Here is a 15122-nt window from a genome sequence, read left to right as displayed (position 1 = left end):
CCCTGGAGCCCTGGCAGGCCCCGAGACCCCTGTGACCCTTAGGGCTGGTTGTTCAGACAGGGCCACTGCACTGGCCCCTGAGCAGGAGATGTGGCCAGAGGATGGATCCGGTCACCCAGCCACCCAGCCTGCAAGGCCTTCCCAGAATCCGACTCTCAGAGCCAAGAAGATCTATGCTGATCCTCTGCACACCAGACCTGGCAGGCATCTGTCCACCTCCTACTTACGTGCCCCAAGGGGTGGGAAGCTCACTACTGCCTGCGTAGCCCCTTCTGTGTGGGCCAGCTCTGGTGTCAGAGGTTCTCCCAGGGGCTGTGCTGGGATCCTGGGTCCTAGAGCTTCCTTCCCTTGCCGCATCCTCGCCCTGGGGCTCACCCCAACCATGGAGGGTGTGTTAATAGCCAAGGTGGGTATATAACACCAATGCCAGGACCTCCCTCCTACCCTGTGGCAGGCTGAACAACCGCCCCCCCGCCAGGATGTGCATATCCTAATCTCCAGCACCTGCGACTGCTCCCTGGATGGCAGACTTTTTTTTTTTTAAGATTTTATTTATTTATTCAGGAGAGAGACAGAGAGAGAGAGAGAGGCAGAGACACAGGCAGAGGAAGAAGCAGGCTCCATGCAGGGAGCCCGACATGGGACTCCATCCTGGGTCTCCAGGATCAGGCCCTGGGCTGAAGGTGGCGCTAAACCGCTGAGCCATTCGGGCTGCCCTTTTTTTTTTTTTCTTTAAAAGATTTTATTTATTTATTCATGAGACACACACACACACACAGGGATAGCAGACTTTGTACACATGACTGCGTTCAGGGTCCTGAGGCTGGAGAGGCCCCACTTGTGACCACCATGTCCCGGGAAGAGGGAAACAGAAAGAGGCACCAGAGAACGAGGCAGCTGACCGTGGACACAGCCACAAGCCAAGGAGCAGTGGCAGCCCTGAGGGGAAGGGGCAGGAGAGACGGTCCCCAGAGCCTGGATGGGCGCGCAGCCTCCGGGCCCCTGAGAATACTTGTGTCGCTGTGAGCTCCACGTCTGTGCTGCCTGCCACCCGGGTTCCGTGGAGGAGCTGAGTGGAGCTTCCAGGCTGCTGCGGTTCTGCAGGGCCTCCAGGGCTCTGTCTCACTGGGAGCCCTGGCCAGCAGCACAGCCCCATCAGAGGCACTCCTTCACGCCTTCCCGGCACCTCCCCTGAGCACCTGCTATATACCAGAGGCTGCTCCCAGCTCTCCTCGGGGTGTCCACATGCACCAGCCATTGTAGGTGGCCCTGGACACACCAGGACGTGGTGTCAGGAGTCAGATGGGTTTGAGTCTGGCTCTGCCACTGGGACAGCTCAGGGACCCTTGCTCATCCTCCCTCTCCTCGTGGGTAATGCAGGAATAATGGAGTTTGTTATCCTAAAACCTCAGAGGGGCGTTCAGGTCAAACGCTCTTTGAGGGGCCTGAACTCGCATTAATGTTTCAGAAGTGATGATGGGAAGAGGGAAGAGGCTGCAGGCAGAAGGCCCAGCTCAGGCCAAGGCACAGATGAGTGAGAGGCCATGGGCCACTCCGGAAATCACATGAAGGCTCTCTCTGGGCCAGGGAGAAGGAGGTGGACACCGGTGGATGTAGATGGACTCAGGTGGACGCATGGATGCAGGTGAATGCTGGTGGAAGCAGGTGGACACAGGTGGATGCAGGTGGACACAGGTGGACACAGGTGGATGTACAGATGCAGGTAGATGCAGGTGGACACACGTGGATCCATGGGTGCAGGTGGGTGAAGGTGGATCCAGGTGGACAAAGGTGGATGCATGAATGCAGGTGGATGCAGGTGGAAGTAGGTGGACACAGGTAGGTGCAGGTGGACACGGATGCAGGTGGACACAGGTGAATGCAGGTGGACAAAGGTGGATGTAGGTAGATGCAAGTGAATGCAGGTGGAAGCAGATGGATGCAGGTGGACACAGGCACCTGTGGCGGCACAGATCATGACGCTGAGCCACAGGGCAGGGCAGGAGCCCCGGGAGACCGAGGAGTGAGGTGGAGATAAGGAGGCTGGAGGGTGTGACAGGGTCGGGGTGCAAGGGTGTGGGGCCTGAGCACAGTGCAGGAAGAGGTGGGAATAGGAGCATGTCGCCTTCTGTGAGGCTCTCTCTCCCTCCCCAACATCTTGGCAGCTTCCCCAGGGCTCCTGGCCCCACAGGAGGCAGAGAACATGTGAGGGCACGTGCGAAAGGCTGAGCCCTGGAAGGAAGAAACATCCCAGAGCCTCGATATAAAATGTAGAATGGGCTGACCTCACACTGCAGGTCCCATCACCCCACAGGCCCCACGAGGCCTCGCTCCTCTCCTGAGCACCTTCTGGACCCCCACAGTAGCCCAGGTGCAGGAGGCCTGGGGCCCAGCGGCAGGAGGATGCTCGCCTATGGCCACCCAGATCCCAGGAGCTCAGCCAGAGCTGGAACCCCAGTCCTGGGTTCTTCAGAGACACGGAGCTGTGGGGCTCAGAGCCACCTAGGACCTGACCTGGGCCCAGGGCCCAGGCACCCGCAGGCCCCTCACCTGTCCTGGTTGCTGCACGGGTCCGTTATGCAGGGGAGCTGCAGTCCATGCACCACACGGGCTTCAAACAAGAACTTGGGAACCCAGAAGCTGAGAGCTCCAGTCACAAAGGCCATGGCAGTCACCCCCAGGGTGGACCACACGAAACTCCAGCTGCAAGAGAAGGCGCCCAGCTGAGACCCCCGGCAAAGAGCTGGGGCTGCAGGCCCATGGGCTCCCCCCCACCCCCACTGCTGGACCCTGGCCACTCTGGTGCTCAGGTGCTTGGTAGGCTCAGGTCCCAATCCTCCCCGACGCCCCCCCCCCACTGGGCCTCCCCCCTCCTCACTGCAGGGCCAGCTCTCCCCATCCCAGAGGGCCTGACACCAGCAGCACAGGCTCCGGGAAGCTGCCCCGCTGCCCTGCTTCCTCCAGGCACCCTCCAGGGTCGCATGGCTCCGTGTCACATCGTGCTGGGTCCTGCCCGCGCCCCATGTTCCCATTAATCATGAGGTCTGGGAGTGCATGGACCACCCCCCAGCCCATGCCTGGAACAGGATGGATACGCTCCCTGAGGCTGGCAGAGGTGACTGATTAACTCCCAGCATCCTCCCGGCAGCCCTGAGAGGATTACATCCATTGAATACATGAGGGGAACAAGGTTCCAAGTCTCAGGTCACTCGGGGATAAGGCAGAATCAGTGCCGCACTGCCTCCCCCTCCCTCCCCTGCAGCCCCTGTGCTGTCACAGGGTGAGGGCAGAGCACCTATGCAGATGAGGGGGAGCTCAGGGGAGGAAGACCCTGAACACTGGGGCAGTCAGGAGGGGTTCCTTGGAGGTGGGGGAGGCAGGTCAGTGGTGCTGGGGCTCACGGGGTTCTTGGGGGGGGGAGGACACTCACTTTGTCCCCAGGTACCTGACATCTTCACACCAGCTGCTCCTCCCGGCCCCCATGGCTGCCTCCTCCTGCTTGTCAGCAGCTCCCCTGGGCGGGTCTGGAACCAGTGTCAGGAGCAGGATCAAGCCTGTGACTTCCAGGCACGGCATGACCTGGGCATAGGGGGTGGGAGGATGGGGGAGGCTCAGGCCACACTGCAGGCCTGTGACTGGGGAGACCTGCGGGCCTGGGGTGGGGCAGGGGGCTCCTTTCTGGGCTGCAGATAACAGAGAGCTTGACCTAGCCTCACCCAGGGGGTTCAGCTCCTCTGAGGAGCAGGGTCCCCTGGGGACTTCCGTTAACATGTCCCGTGGGCACTACTCCTTGGGGCCCGCAGGCTGGCAGCTAAGGACCGGAGCCTGAGCAGCCACTCAGCACATCCACCCGTGGGACCAGTTCTGCCCTGGGATGTTCTCAGCCCCAGCCACCCCCCTAGATTCCAGAGGAAGCACGTGTTCCCCCGCCCCACGTTACAAGCCACTTTCTGGAGCTCCCCAGGCTCGGGAGCCCCGAGGCCAGCCTCTGACCAGGGACGCGACCTCCACGGCTCATGTTCTGCCGGGTTTCTGAAGCTGCCAATGCCTGACCACCCCCGTGGCGCCAGCTCCCCTGCCAAGTGGCTAAGGTCACCGGAGGCTGGAAAGCCCCTGCTGGCCCCGGCGATGGGGGGGTGGGAGGCTGGACTCACTCGGAAGGTCCAACGCCAGTCCCCAGTCAGCTGCAACACGGCCGACCCCAGCACATAGCCCAGGCCACTGCGACAGAGGGGCATGGGGCACAGTCAGTGTGGGGGGGGGGGGTAGGCCCAAGGTTATGGGGCCCAGCCCATGCCGGTACACTCCCCCCCCAGGACCCGACTCTTTGCTGCTCACAGTCCCATCACGGGAAAAGTGAGCCACGTGAGGCCCAGATGTCCACTGCCCTTGGTCAAGTCACTGGTGACCTTTGGCTGTGGGCCCACCAGCACTGCCCGCTGCCGCCCTCTGTGAGGACCCAGGGCCCCGGGCCTGAGTCAGGCGGTTCCAGGAAGCCTGGATCAGAGTCAGGGGCCAGGCTCTAAACCCCACGCTGATCCACCCACCTGCCCCCTGGCCGCCTGGCCCTCCACACACATGTCACCGCACAGCCCTTCTCAAGGGTCCTCAGGTAGAGGGAGCACCCTGACACAGCCATTGGCTGGTGTCCTCCCCCACCCTTACAGAGAAGGAAACTGAGGCCCAGAGAGCCCAAGGGGGTTGCTGAGGAAAGAGGAGGGCTGGGATTCAAGTCCTATCCCCTGGCTCCTTTGGCCCTCAGGTCTACCAGCTGAGGACATGGGTTCTGGGGATACCAACCTTCCAACAGGGATAAAGATGTAGAAGATGGCCAGCACCCGGGTCCGCTGGTCCCTCACAAAGAGGTCTCCCAGGACGGTGGGCGCGATGGTGGAGTAGCTGGCGGAGCCCATGCCCACCACTCCCCGGGACAGGAAGAAGAGCCAGGAATGCTGGGTACACAGGCACATGACCCCAGTGAGTACCGAGGTCACCCAGGGGGCAAGGACAGGAGGTTGTGTCAGAGGCTGAGCTCCGGATGACACATGCCCCCAGGGGACGAGGTGGGGTCAGGACTAAGGACCCCTGGCCGTCCCCCAGGCCAGGTCCCTGACATCACAAGGGTGCCCCCTGCTGGTGCCACAGCCACCGCCAGCCCCAGGCCCAGGGGAGCCCTCTTCCTGGGCCTCTCACCTCTGCCAGCCAGGCCAGCTCCTCCAGAGAGTGGAGGTCACCCCCAAGCCCCCCAGGCAGCCACAGGGGTTCAGGAGAGGAAGGTTCCCGATGAGAGCATTTAGGGGGTCCTCTCGGGGCCCTGGAAGGCACCCCTGCAGCCTGCCTGGAGCCCCGAGGGGATGGAGGCAGGCCATGCACCTTCCCCAGGGAGCCAGCAGGGCAGGGGGTGGGGGCAGGTCCCTGGAGGCCTTGCAGGGGTGAGGGCACCTACCTGGGGGGAGATGAAGGAGCCGGAGAGGCCCGCACCTGACCAGAGCAGGATCCCAAAACTCAGCGTGGCTTTGCGGCTGTGCCGGTCACCCAGATAGCCAAACACAGGTGCGGACAGCAGCAGGCAGCAGATGAAGACTGGAGGGATCAGGCAAGACCACATGCATTCTCTGCCCAGGTGGGTGGGCAGGCAGCCCGCAGCCCACACACAGGATGGGCTCCAAGGCCATAGGCTGGCACCCGGCGGTGGGTGGAAGCCAGGGGGAGATCAGGTAAGGTGACCCCCCCCATGCCCCTAACACATAACCCAATACCCAGAATCAGGGGGACTGGGGAGGGGACGGGGGGCTGGGCTTGCTCATGTGCCCCCTGGACCTGCGAACTCCACCCCTCTGAGCCTCCCCTGGCTTGTCTGGGAGGCTGTGATGCAGAAGTGAAGGTGGAGCCCAGCTTGGGGCTGTGCGTGGGGTAGAGTGTGGCGCTGACAGTGGGGCAAAACATGTGGTAGAGCATGGGGCAGGCCATGGGGTCGTGCATGGAGCCATGCGTGGAGCAAAGTGTGGGGCCGAGCGTGGGCCGGCTCATGGGGCAGAGCATGGAGTAGAGCATGGCAGCCCATGGGGCCGCGCATGAGGCTGGGCATAGGGCAGGGCCTGGGGCAGAGTGAGGGGCAGCCCGTGGGGTTGCACAGGCGGCCGCGCAGGGGCCCTGTCTTCACAGAACGTGTCCCTCCCCACGCCCGGCCCGGGCTGGTCTGGTTTTGCCGTCACGTCCCTGCTGGGGGCAGAGGGAGGTGGGACGCGGCCCAGCAGGATTTAGAGAGAGGGGATTGGTTCTTCCAAGTAGGTAGAACCTTCCTCCGGCGCTGTCAGATGTGTCTCCCGTTTGTACAGTGAGCCCTCGGAAGTGGCGGCTGGATTAAGGAAAACGTCCGCGACCCCGTAGGGACAACAGAGCTGCATGTTAGTGCGCGACTCTGCCCCCCGCACCAGGCCCGCGGCTCCGGTTCCTCCCCGGAGAGCGTCCACGCCCGCGGCAGGTGGAGGGAGGCGGCCCGGACCCGCCTCCAGCAGAGACCCCGCCCCACGCCAGTGTCCATTCGCTGGGCGCCGATGATGGACACTGCCTGAGCCTATGGGCGCCCAGACTCCTCCCATCTCGGGCCCCAGCCCCGCCCCTCCTCGCCCCCTCCAGTATTGGGCTGAGCCACAGGCGGTGGCAGAAATTAGGCCAGTTTTGACCTACAAAACACTGGCAATTTAATATGGTTCGACCTAATACTCCGCAGAGAATGGTCTTTGGTGTCAGCGGCATTTAGAATTTTAATAGCTACCGCCTAAGTAGGCCTCGAGAAGGCTGTGCCCATTTACACTTGCGCAGAGGTACGTGCCAGCTGCCTTGCTGACATTTGATATGATCAATCATATTATTTTTGTTCACTTAACGGCTGGACAGCAGACGGTGTCTCGCTGATGTTTTAATCTGCATCGCCCTTATGTCCAGCGAGGCTGAGCAGAAGTTCCTGTTCTCACATCCTCTGCCCATTTTCTGTGGGGCCCCTTGTTTGCAAATCGTTTCTCACGGTCCCTTATATTTGTTTTAAGGATTTAAAAATGTAAATCCTGGAACTGAACTCCCTGGGCTCACATCCTGACCCAAAGACTGCCTGGCTGCGTGACCCTGGGGCAAATTCCTTAACTCTTCTGTTCCCCTTAAATCGATGATATCATAAGATAGTAACTGTGTTTCCCACAGAAGGTTATGGAGAAGACAAATTAAATAAAGCATATAAAAGGCAGGGACTAGCTTTATGTAAATGCTTAAATGTAATCCATAGTTGTTACTAACTGCATTTAGAGTTTCAAGCACGGTCATACAAAATGTGCTCTAAATGTATCAATCTTCCTCTGGTAGGGGACTGTTTCTTGTCTTTTTTTTTTTTTTTTTAAGATTTTATTTATTTATTCATGAGAGACACAGAGAGAGGCAGAGACAAAGGGAGAGGGAGAAGCAGGCTCCCAGCAGGGAGCCCGATGTTGGACTCGATCTCAGGACCCCAGGGTCACGACCTGAGCCGAAGGCAGACGCTTGACCACTGAGCCACCCAGGCGCCCTGTCTTATCTTCTTAACACATATCCTCTACACCCAAAGGTCATAAAAATATTTCCCTAAATCTTCTAATACTTTTATGAGATTTGGGGCAGGGATTCTTTATAGGATGAAACAACTTAGCCCTCAGACGCCCTGAGATGGAGAAACCTACCCCCAAGGGGAAGGCACACACACCCACATGCACTCCTTTGCTCCCGGCAGCTCCAGATTCAGAGGACATCTGTGACACAGTGGGAGGAAGGAAGGAGCAGCAGGTGCAGAGAGGACTCTACAGATAGCTGTGTGACCTTCAGCAAGCCCAGAGCCTCTCTGTGCCTCAAGTGTGTCATGGGTTAAACCGGAACAAGAGTGATCCCTGCCCCGAGAGGTTGTTGTGAAGGGTAAAGGAGTGATTACAGAGCACCTGAGACAGTGTCTGGCACATGGTAAAGGCCACATCAGTGTTGGTTTTATTTTTTATTTTTTCAGTGTTGGTTTTAAATATTATCCATTAACGGACCGACTGTGGCACCTCCCTGTCCCATTGGAAGGAGGGTTCTGACCACAGCTAACCCTGCCCTCTGCCCCACTCTAAACTTAGCCAAGCCCTTCCCTGTGGATAAACTGCTGGGTCTTAGGACCATGGCACAGTGACCCAGGAAGGTGAAGCCTCTCCCGAGGTCATCGACACCGGGCAGAGCCGGGTCACCAGGTCTCCAACACCCCCACACTGTCCACACTACCCTCTGGGCAGCTTCACAGCATCCATTCTCCCTTCGCCCACTCTACACCCAGCCACACACACGCACACGCTGCTCCCTCCACGGCATTTCATTTCCGGGGGCCTTGCAGCAATGATGCAGCTGAGGTGGAAACTGGGGAACGGGGACCATGACTCAACCACCGTTATCTGTTGGTGGAGATTGGATGGTCAGCACCCACTGGGGGCCTCAGCTCTGAGACAAGAGCAGTTGGGAAAGACCTGTGGTCATTTGGTACTTCAAGAACGAAGATTATGGAACTATGTCACCCTTCCCGTGTTTTCAGTTGACATTTAAAAGGTTTTCATCTTGGGGATCCCTGGGTAGCTCAGTGGTTTAGTGCCTGCCTCTGCCTCACATCGTGATCCTGGGGTCCTGGGATTGAGTCCCGCATCAGGCTCCCCACAGGGAGCCTACTTCTCTCTCTGCCTGTGTCTCTGCCTCTCTCTCTCTCTGTGTCTCTCATGAATAAATAAAATATTTAAAGAAAAAAATTTTTAAGAAGTTTTATCCTAAGTTTAAATAGTTGCAAAGGATGCAATTTCCATCATTATTGTATTTTTTCTAACTATAGTTTCATCCACATCCTTGGGGCTGCAGATCACATTCACTCCATTTATGGAAATGTCTCTAATGAGTAAAACCAGTTCTTATTTGCCAAATCAATCCAACAAATCAGACCGATCGCCGGGAAGAAAGATGTTACAAAGCTGACATCTGTTTTTTGTTGTTGTTGTTGTTTGTTTTGTTTTGTTTTGTTTTTACTTGAAATAAACCTCTTGACACCCACCCCTGAGACAACATCTCATTTCTGAATTCTAACTCATAGATAAATAGTGGACTGTCACAGCAGCAGGACAGCCCGATAAGGCCTGGCCCGTTGCGGAGGGTTTGCGGCCTGGAGGAAACACCCCTTGGGTTTCTATGGACTGTCTCTGCCTGGCTCCCCCGCAGATGCCAAGCATCCGCGAGGGATCCCCTCTGTCTGGAGCCTGGGCTTGCACACCCCAGGGCAGGGCAGCAAAGAAGAGGAGGTGGGAAGAACTAAAGGCTTTTTCCCAGGCAGGTCCCTTTTAAGAAAGAAAATGCAGGGGATCCCTGGGTGGCTCAGCGGTTTAGCGGCTGCCTTCGGACCAGGGCATGATCCTGGAGTCCCAGGATCTAGTCCCACATTGGGTTCCCTGCATGGAGCCTGCTTCTCCCTCTGCCTCTCTGCCCCTCTCTCTTTCTCTGTGTCTCTTATGAATAAATAAATAAAATCTTTAAAAAAATAAGAAAGAAAACACAGGCTGGAGTGTGTGTAAGTGGATTCCCTCAGAACTCTGCTCAAGTGGCTTCTAGAATGTTGTTTGTTTCCCCAGGCCCCGCCCCCCCCCCCCAGGATAAGAGGCTCCTTCCAAGGTGCTGGGGGTAGCAGACTGTTGGGGAGACCCGCACAGAGGACCCGCCCACATGCTCAGTACACGTGGGTGTGCACAGGTGCGTGCATGACCTCGGGGCAGGAGGGATGGCTGATCTCCACCCCGCTGGACTGTAGGCCCCATGGGTCCCAACCCCGTGTGAACCCGTGTGGGAAGTACAGGTCTGTCTGTGTTCCGGGGGCCAGGTTTTTCAGGTCAGGGCTTCTTGGCCCCTGTCAGCCACAGGTGCCAGCGGAGCTGAGCAGGGACGAGTGGCCCCCGCCAGCCCCGCCGCCATGATCTGGGGCTCAGAAGCCTCTCCCAGTCCCATGGCCCTGCTCCTGCCACAGCATCTACACTCCAACCCGAAGGGCCTGCCCAGGGCCGAGCTCTCCCCTCCTCTGACACCCAGCGGCCCTCACCCCCGACAGCACATGCCCTCTGTGCCCCTCCTCCATGCCAGGGGATGCACCTGGCCCCCAGCCCCAGCAGCCCCAACTGGACATGGAGCGGGACCCCAGCATGAGCCTGGGCCCCAGCTCCAGGGTGAGGAGTCTCTCCTTACCCGTTTGAAGCAAACCGGCATTGCTATCACTGATGTGAAAAAAGTTCTGTACATCCAGCAGCACGCCTGCGGACAGACGGACAGCACTCAGGAGATGGGAGGTAGCCTCCTGGGGCTCTAAGAGCAGCTGCCCCCCATTTGGGACAGGGTCCCGCTGACCAGCACAGGGTGTGCCTCTGGGGCCCACATTCTCTGCCCCCCCTACTCTCGCACGGGGAGCCTGCACACAGACATTGGGACACATCAACACACACAGACACACAGACCCCAGAGGCCCAAACATGTGCCCACCGTCCTGGACAGGCATCACCCCAGGACCTACGGATCCACAGACATGCACACAGATGGGCCTGCCCAGGGAAGTAGCCTCATGGAGGCACAAATACACCCTCTTGCGAGAGCCCCCACACCACAGCCTTGCCTGCATATGCACACAAGCCAGGCTCCTGCTCACACCATCACTAGAGCAATATAGTCTGCAGAGCTGCATAGTGTGCAGCTCACTCAGACTACGGTGTTAGTGGAGGTCCCTGGGACAATGCAACTCTGCAGCACAGCTCAGAGACACACTCCAGACATTCATGGGTGGATGTTCATGGACTCACAAAGATGTACGTGCCCTGGGCTGCACATGTGCACACAGGTGTGCTCTTCCAGGGTCTTCAGCACACAGACACCATGGTGCCCACAGGGGCTGCAGAGACAGGTCCCCTGGGGTCCAGCCCCAGCCTCGCCTCCCTGAGGGTGGCAGGCTCTTGCTCCACACCAGCTGGGCCTCCAAAGTCCCCCCAGGATCTTCCCAGGCCATAGGCCAAGGCAGCAGGCACTCAGCCTAACACACAGAGGACACAGGCCTGGACACCTGACTCTGCTCCCCAAAGTCCCCCCAGCCCCTGGCAGCACTTCAGAAAGGGTTAGTCAGAGTGAGGCACCTGCTTATCTGAACTGTGGGGCTCAGACCCTGTCATTAAGAGCAGAAGAGCAGAAGCAACTGTTCAATTATGAGCGAGCAGAGGGCCTCTGAGCTGGGCCCTAGGGTTGTCCCCCTGGGTGGCAGGGACTGTCTGCATTCCCCAACACAGATGAGGAAGCAGAGGCTCCAGCCATACCCACAGGCGTGCTGCTGGGATTGGGGAAACAGGACGGGGGTCCCAGCTTGAGGCAGCGCCCCCCTCCCCCAGCACAGGGGACCTGGGGACATCACAGAGGGGAAGAAGCCCCCACAGCCACACCTCAGAGACCCGCCTGCAGGCCAGGATTGGCCAGGGAATCTGAGAGGCAAAGTAAGAGATTTTTGTTCAGGTGTTTGGTTTGGGCCTGAATGCACAGCATCCAGCAGCCTGTGGGGCTTTCCTTCCCTTTTCACGTTTCTAATGACACGAATAAGACCCATTTGCTGTAGAGAAAAGAAATAAACATAAGCAAAGTAAAGAGCTCCACAGAAATCCTGTAGGCTCACAGGCATCTTCCCTCCTTGGGAGGGAGGACTGGTCGGGTGCTCCCTGTGCCCGGGCTTCCCCTTGCCCCTGGAGCCGGCCTCCTCCGGCCTCCTCTGGCCCCCTTCTCCCCAGAGCACTCTAGCCGCTCTGCAAACCGCCTGCCTCTTGCAGCCCCAGGTGCTCGCACCTCTCTAGCCTTGTTCATCCAAGAGAGCACCCTTGGCCTGGCTTTCCCCCGGGGCGAGGAAGTCCCAACAGGAGAGGGCCTCCTGGGCCTGCTTTGCCCGGCCTCTGTACTGCTTTTCCCTGGGCCCAGGCCTGGTTCGCTGTCTCATCCTGCTTATACTGACTGTGGTCCCCACCCCAGAAACACTGTGTGTGGCTCCCGTTGTCTCAACAGAGAGCCCAGGCCTCAGCCCAGCAGCCACAAAGCCTGGGGTCCACCCCAGAGACCCCTGCTCTCTACCCGCTGGTCACCTCTGCCCGGAGCCCACACTTCCACCCGTGCCCCTGGGCCTGCACGGAGCCCTCACCCTGAGCCCTCCCCTCACTCCGCCTCCCACCTTCCACACCCAACCCCTGCACCCCTGTTCCGAGTTCCTCCAGAACCTCAGCCACCGTCCTGGGGCTGCCCGGCTTGCATCCAGCCCACTCCATCCTGTGGCAGAATGTTCCTGGGTCCCCGCGAGCCACCAGGTTGGACTCGAGGCCACAGCTCTAAATCACGGGGGTCCTGCCCCAGGGCTGCTGCACATGCCTGCAGACCCCCCCAGGCCAGCCTGCGCTCCCCTCTGCCCCACCAGCCAGGCATTCCCGAGCTCAGGAAACTGCAGACCGACAAACACGTCCCCACCCCCCCACCCCTGTCTCCAGGCCCACAGGTCACGTTTGTTCAGTCGACCCCGAATGAATCAGCAATGAAGAGAGGGGAGAGTTAAATCTTGAATGAAAGAATGAATGAATGAGTTAGTGAATGTGTGAGTAACAAGAATGGGGCACGTTGAGCCCTGGGCCTCCAGGAAGGAAGTCGGAATGTGCAAGGTTTGCACACAGCACTGCCCCAGAAGCACCCGGCGAGCTATTTCTGGGCCAGGCCCCTGCACGCCATGCCTCAGACAGCCGGGCTCGCAGAGCTCCAGCCGCCCCCCCACACACACCAAGTGCCCACACCTGCCTGCTCCTGCGGCTGGGGGCCCCCCGGGGGCTGGCTGGAGAACTCCACCTCCCTCTGCGGGGCTTGGCTGGAACTCCCCCAGGGGTGAGAAGATGGTTTGCAGGACAGAGGCCGCCATCCAGGGTATGCTGTGTGCAGCAGGACGGGGCTGGTGGCAGCAGGACGGCCCGTGAAGGGAGCAGGTGCTTCCCCGGTGCATCCCCTCCTCACCTGCAACGATGAACCAGTTCATGTAGTTCAGCAGGTTGATGTAGCAGAGCACAGCAGCAGCCACGCACGCCCTCCAGCGGGGCAGGCTCCAGGGGGTGGATGCGGTGGGAGGGGGACACTGACCTGGCCCTGAGCCCCCCAAGGGCCCACCCGGCCCTGGCTCCCCGCACTCTGTTGACATGCCCCAGCCTCGCAGCCCAAGCTCCTGTCCTGGGACAGAGGCACATCGGCTCTGCACCGAGTCATTTCCTGTGGGATCTCCACCTCCCGACCTCACAGTGGCGGCCCTAACTGCTGAGCGTCTTCTTGCAGGTTCCTCTGCGCCCACTGCAGGCTGGCTGCCGAGGTTGCACCACCCCAGGCTCTGGAGCCCACGGGGGGCCCTCTCTGGGTGACCAGACACAAGGGGCCCTGGACCTCGTCTGCGGCTTCCTCAGTGGCTGCTGTGAGGAAGAGAAGCTTCGGGGGACAGGAAATGAGCTGAGTGTCTCCAAGAGAGGGTCTGGCCACCCACACAAGAGGCAGGCTGTGGGTGCAGGACGTGAGGCCAGTCAGATCAGGAAGGCTGGGTGCCAGCAGCAAGGGCAGCACCTGCTCGGTCTGGCGCCCCACCTGGGGAGCTGCGGAAGTGGAAGGGTTGCGCACAGGAGGACTCGGATCCAAAATCCAGGGGCTGATCTTGGTGAGGGGCAAGATACTGGCCTGGTCTCAAAGCATCTGCTGACAGAATGCTTACTGGCAGTGGCATTGGGGGCAGTAACCACACAGTAGAGCAATCGGGCAACGTCTAGACCAAGGATTAAAATAAACCAGCAAGGGCAGCAGGTGTTGTGCGTCCTCCGGAGGCTCTGAGCTGGCCACATGTCACCTAGGCAGGGTTCCAGTCAGAGATGCACCACCCAGATCTGATAGAAAGCATCAGACACACCCAAATTGAGAGATGCTATTTTTTTTTTAAGATTTTATGTATTTATTTGGTGGGGGTGGGGAGGTGGAGAGCACCAGCAGGGGGTGGAGGGGATCTCTACACTGAGCAGAGCTTGATCCCAAGACCCTGAGATCATGACCTGAGCTGAAATCAAGAGTCGGACGCTTCACCTACTAAAACCACCCAGATACCCCTTCAAGAAACTGTATTATTCAGAAATATCAAAGTCCTTTTTTTAAATCTTTTTTTTAATTTTTTTTTTAATTTTTATTTATTTATGATAGTCACAGAGAGAGAGAGAGAGAGAGAGAGACATAGGCAGAGGGAGAAGCAGGCTCCATGCACCGGGAGCCCGATGTGGGATTCGATCCTGGGTCTCCAGGATCGCGCCCTGGGCCAAAGGCAGGCGCTAAACCGCTGCGCCACCCAGGGATCCCAGAAATATCAAAGTCCTAAAAGACTAAGGAAGACCCAGGGATTGTTTCAGAGATGGAAGAGCTGTGATTCTTTAGCTCAATGTGGGCCGCAGACTGGATCGCAAGCTAGAGGGAAACACGTGTTACTAGATCAACTGGTAAGGTTGGAATGCGGACGGTAGACCTGGAAGACTGAGGTTGACGACAGTAACGCGGCTGCGTAGATGAAGCCCTCATACTGAAATATATAAGGGTCACGGGTCACCGTATTTGCATCTGACCCTCAAGTAGTTCAGGGGAGAAAAAACTAGAGACAGTACAAGAGCAAATGGGGCAAGACATGAAGAGTGGAGGAGAAAGTCTTCAGGTAAAGACTGTGTGGGTGTCCCTCTACCATATTGTCATTTTTCTGTAAGTTGGAAATTATTTCAAAATAAAAAGACAAAGCACAAAACGACAAACCACCCAATTAAAAATAGGCAGCGGCCTTGAGTAGATGTTTCTGCGAAGATGTGCAAATGGCCACCATGTGCTTGAAGGGCTGCTCACCATCACTGGTCACTAAGGGAACGCAGATCAAAACCACAGCAAAGACAGGCTCAGTGGTGACTTTCCACACATTCTTCCTGGACTAGAACAAGAAGAGATGCTTTGCCTCCCGAAAAAAATAACACGAGAAACCAGTTCATCTG

The 15122-nt window shown here is 58.4% G+C and overlaps 1 protein-coding gene across 5 annotated transcripts in view; it reads right to left on the bottom strand.

Annotated features, from left to right (window-relative positions):
- SPNS3 (sphingolipid transporter 3 (putative)) overlaps positions 1-13500 on the bottom strand; it is a 29248-nt gene extending 15748 nt beyond the window's left edge. Inside the window, exons 1-8 of one of the 5 annotated variants that reach the window (XM_025461956.3) lie at positions 13210-13500; positions 12873-13086; positions 10264-10329; positions 5447-5583; positions 4801-4952; positions 4155-4221; positions 3431-3579; positions 2551-2703 (exon numbers count right to left, since the gene is read on the bottom strand). In XM_025461956.3, the coding sequence (XP_025317741.3) occupies positions 2551-2703; positions 3431-3579; positions 4155-4221; positions 4801-4952; positions 5447-5583; positions 10264-10329; positions 12873-13086; positions 13210-13332 (1061 nt within the window). In that variant the 5' untranslated portion in view covers positions 13333-13500. Of the gene's footprint in view, positions 1-2550; positions 2704-3430; positions 3580-4154; positions 4222-4800; positions 4953-5446; positions 5584-10263; positions 10330-12872 lie in introns of all 5 variants that reach the window. The other 4 variants (XM_035716270.2, XM_025461958.3, XM_035716272.2 and 1 more) reach the window with 4 other exon arrangements.
- Between the last annotated feature and the right edge of the window lie 1622 nt (positions 13501-15122).

The sequence above is a fragment of the Canis lupus genome, chromosome 5 (assembly GCF_003254725.2).
Source record: "Canis lupus dingo isolate Sandy chromosome 5, ASM325472v2, whole genome shotgun sequence".
NCBI lineage: Eukaryota > Metazoa > Chordata > Mammalia > Carnivora > Canidae > Canis > Canis lupus.
The sequence above is the reverse complement of the archived record's forward strand: the minus strand, read 5'-3'. Positions and strand labels throughout refer to the sequence as shown.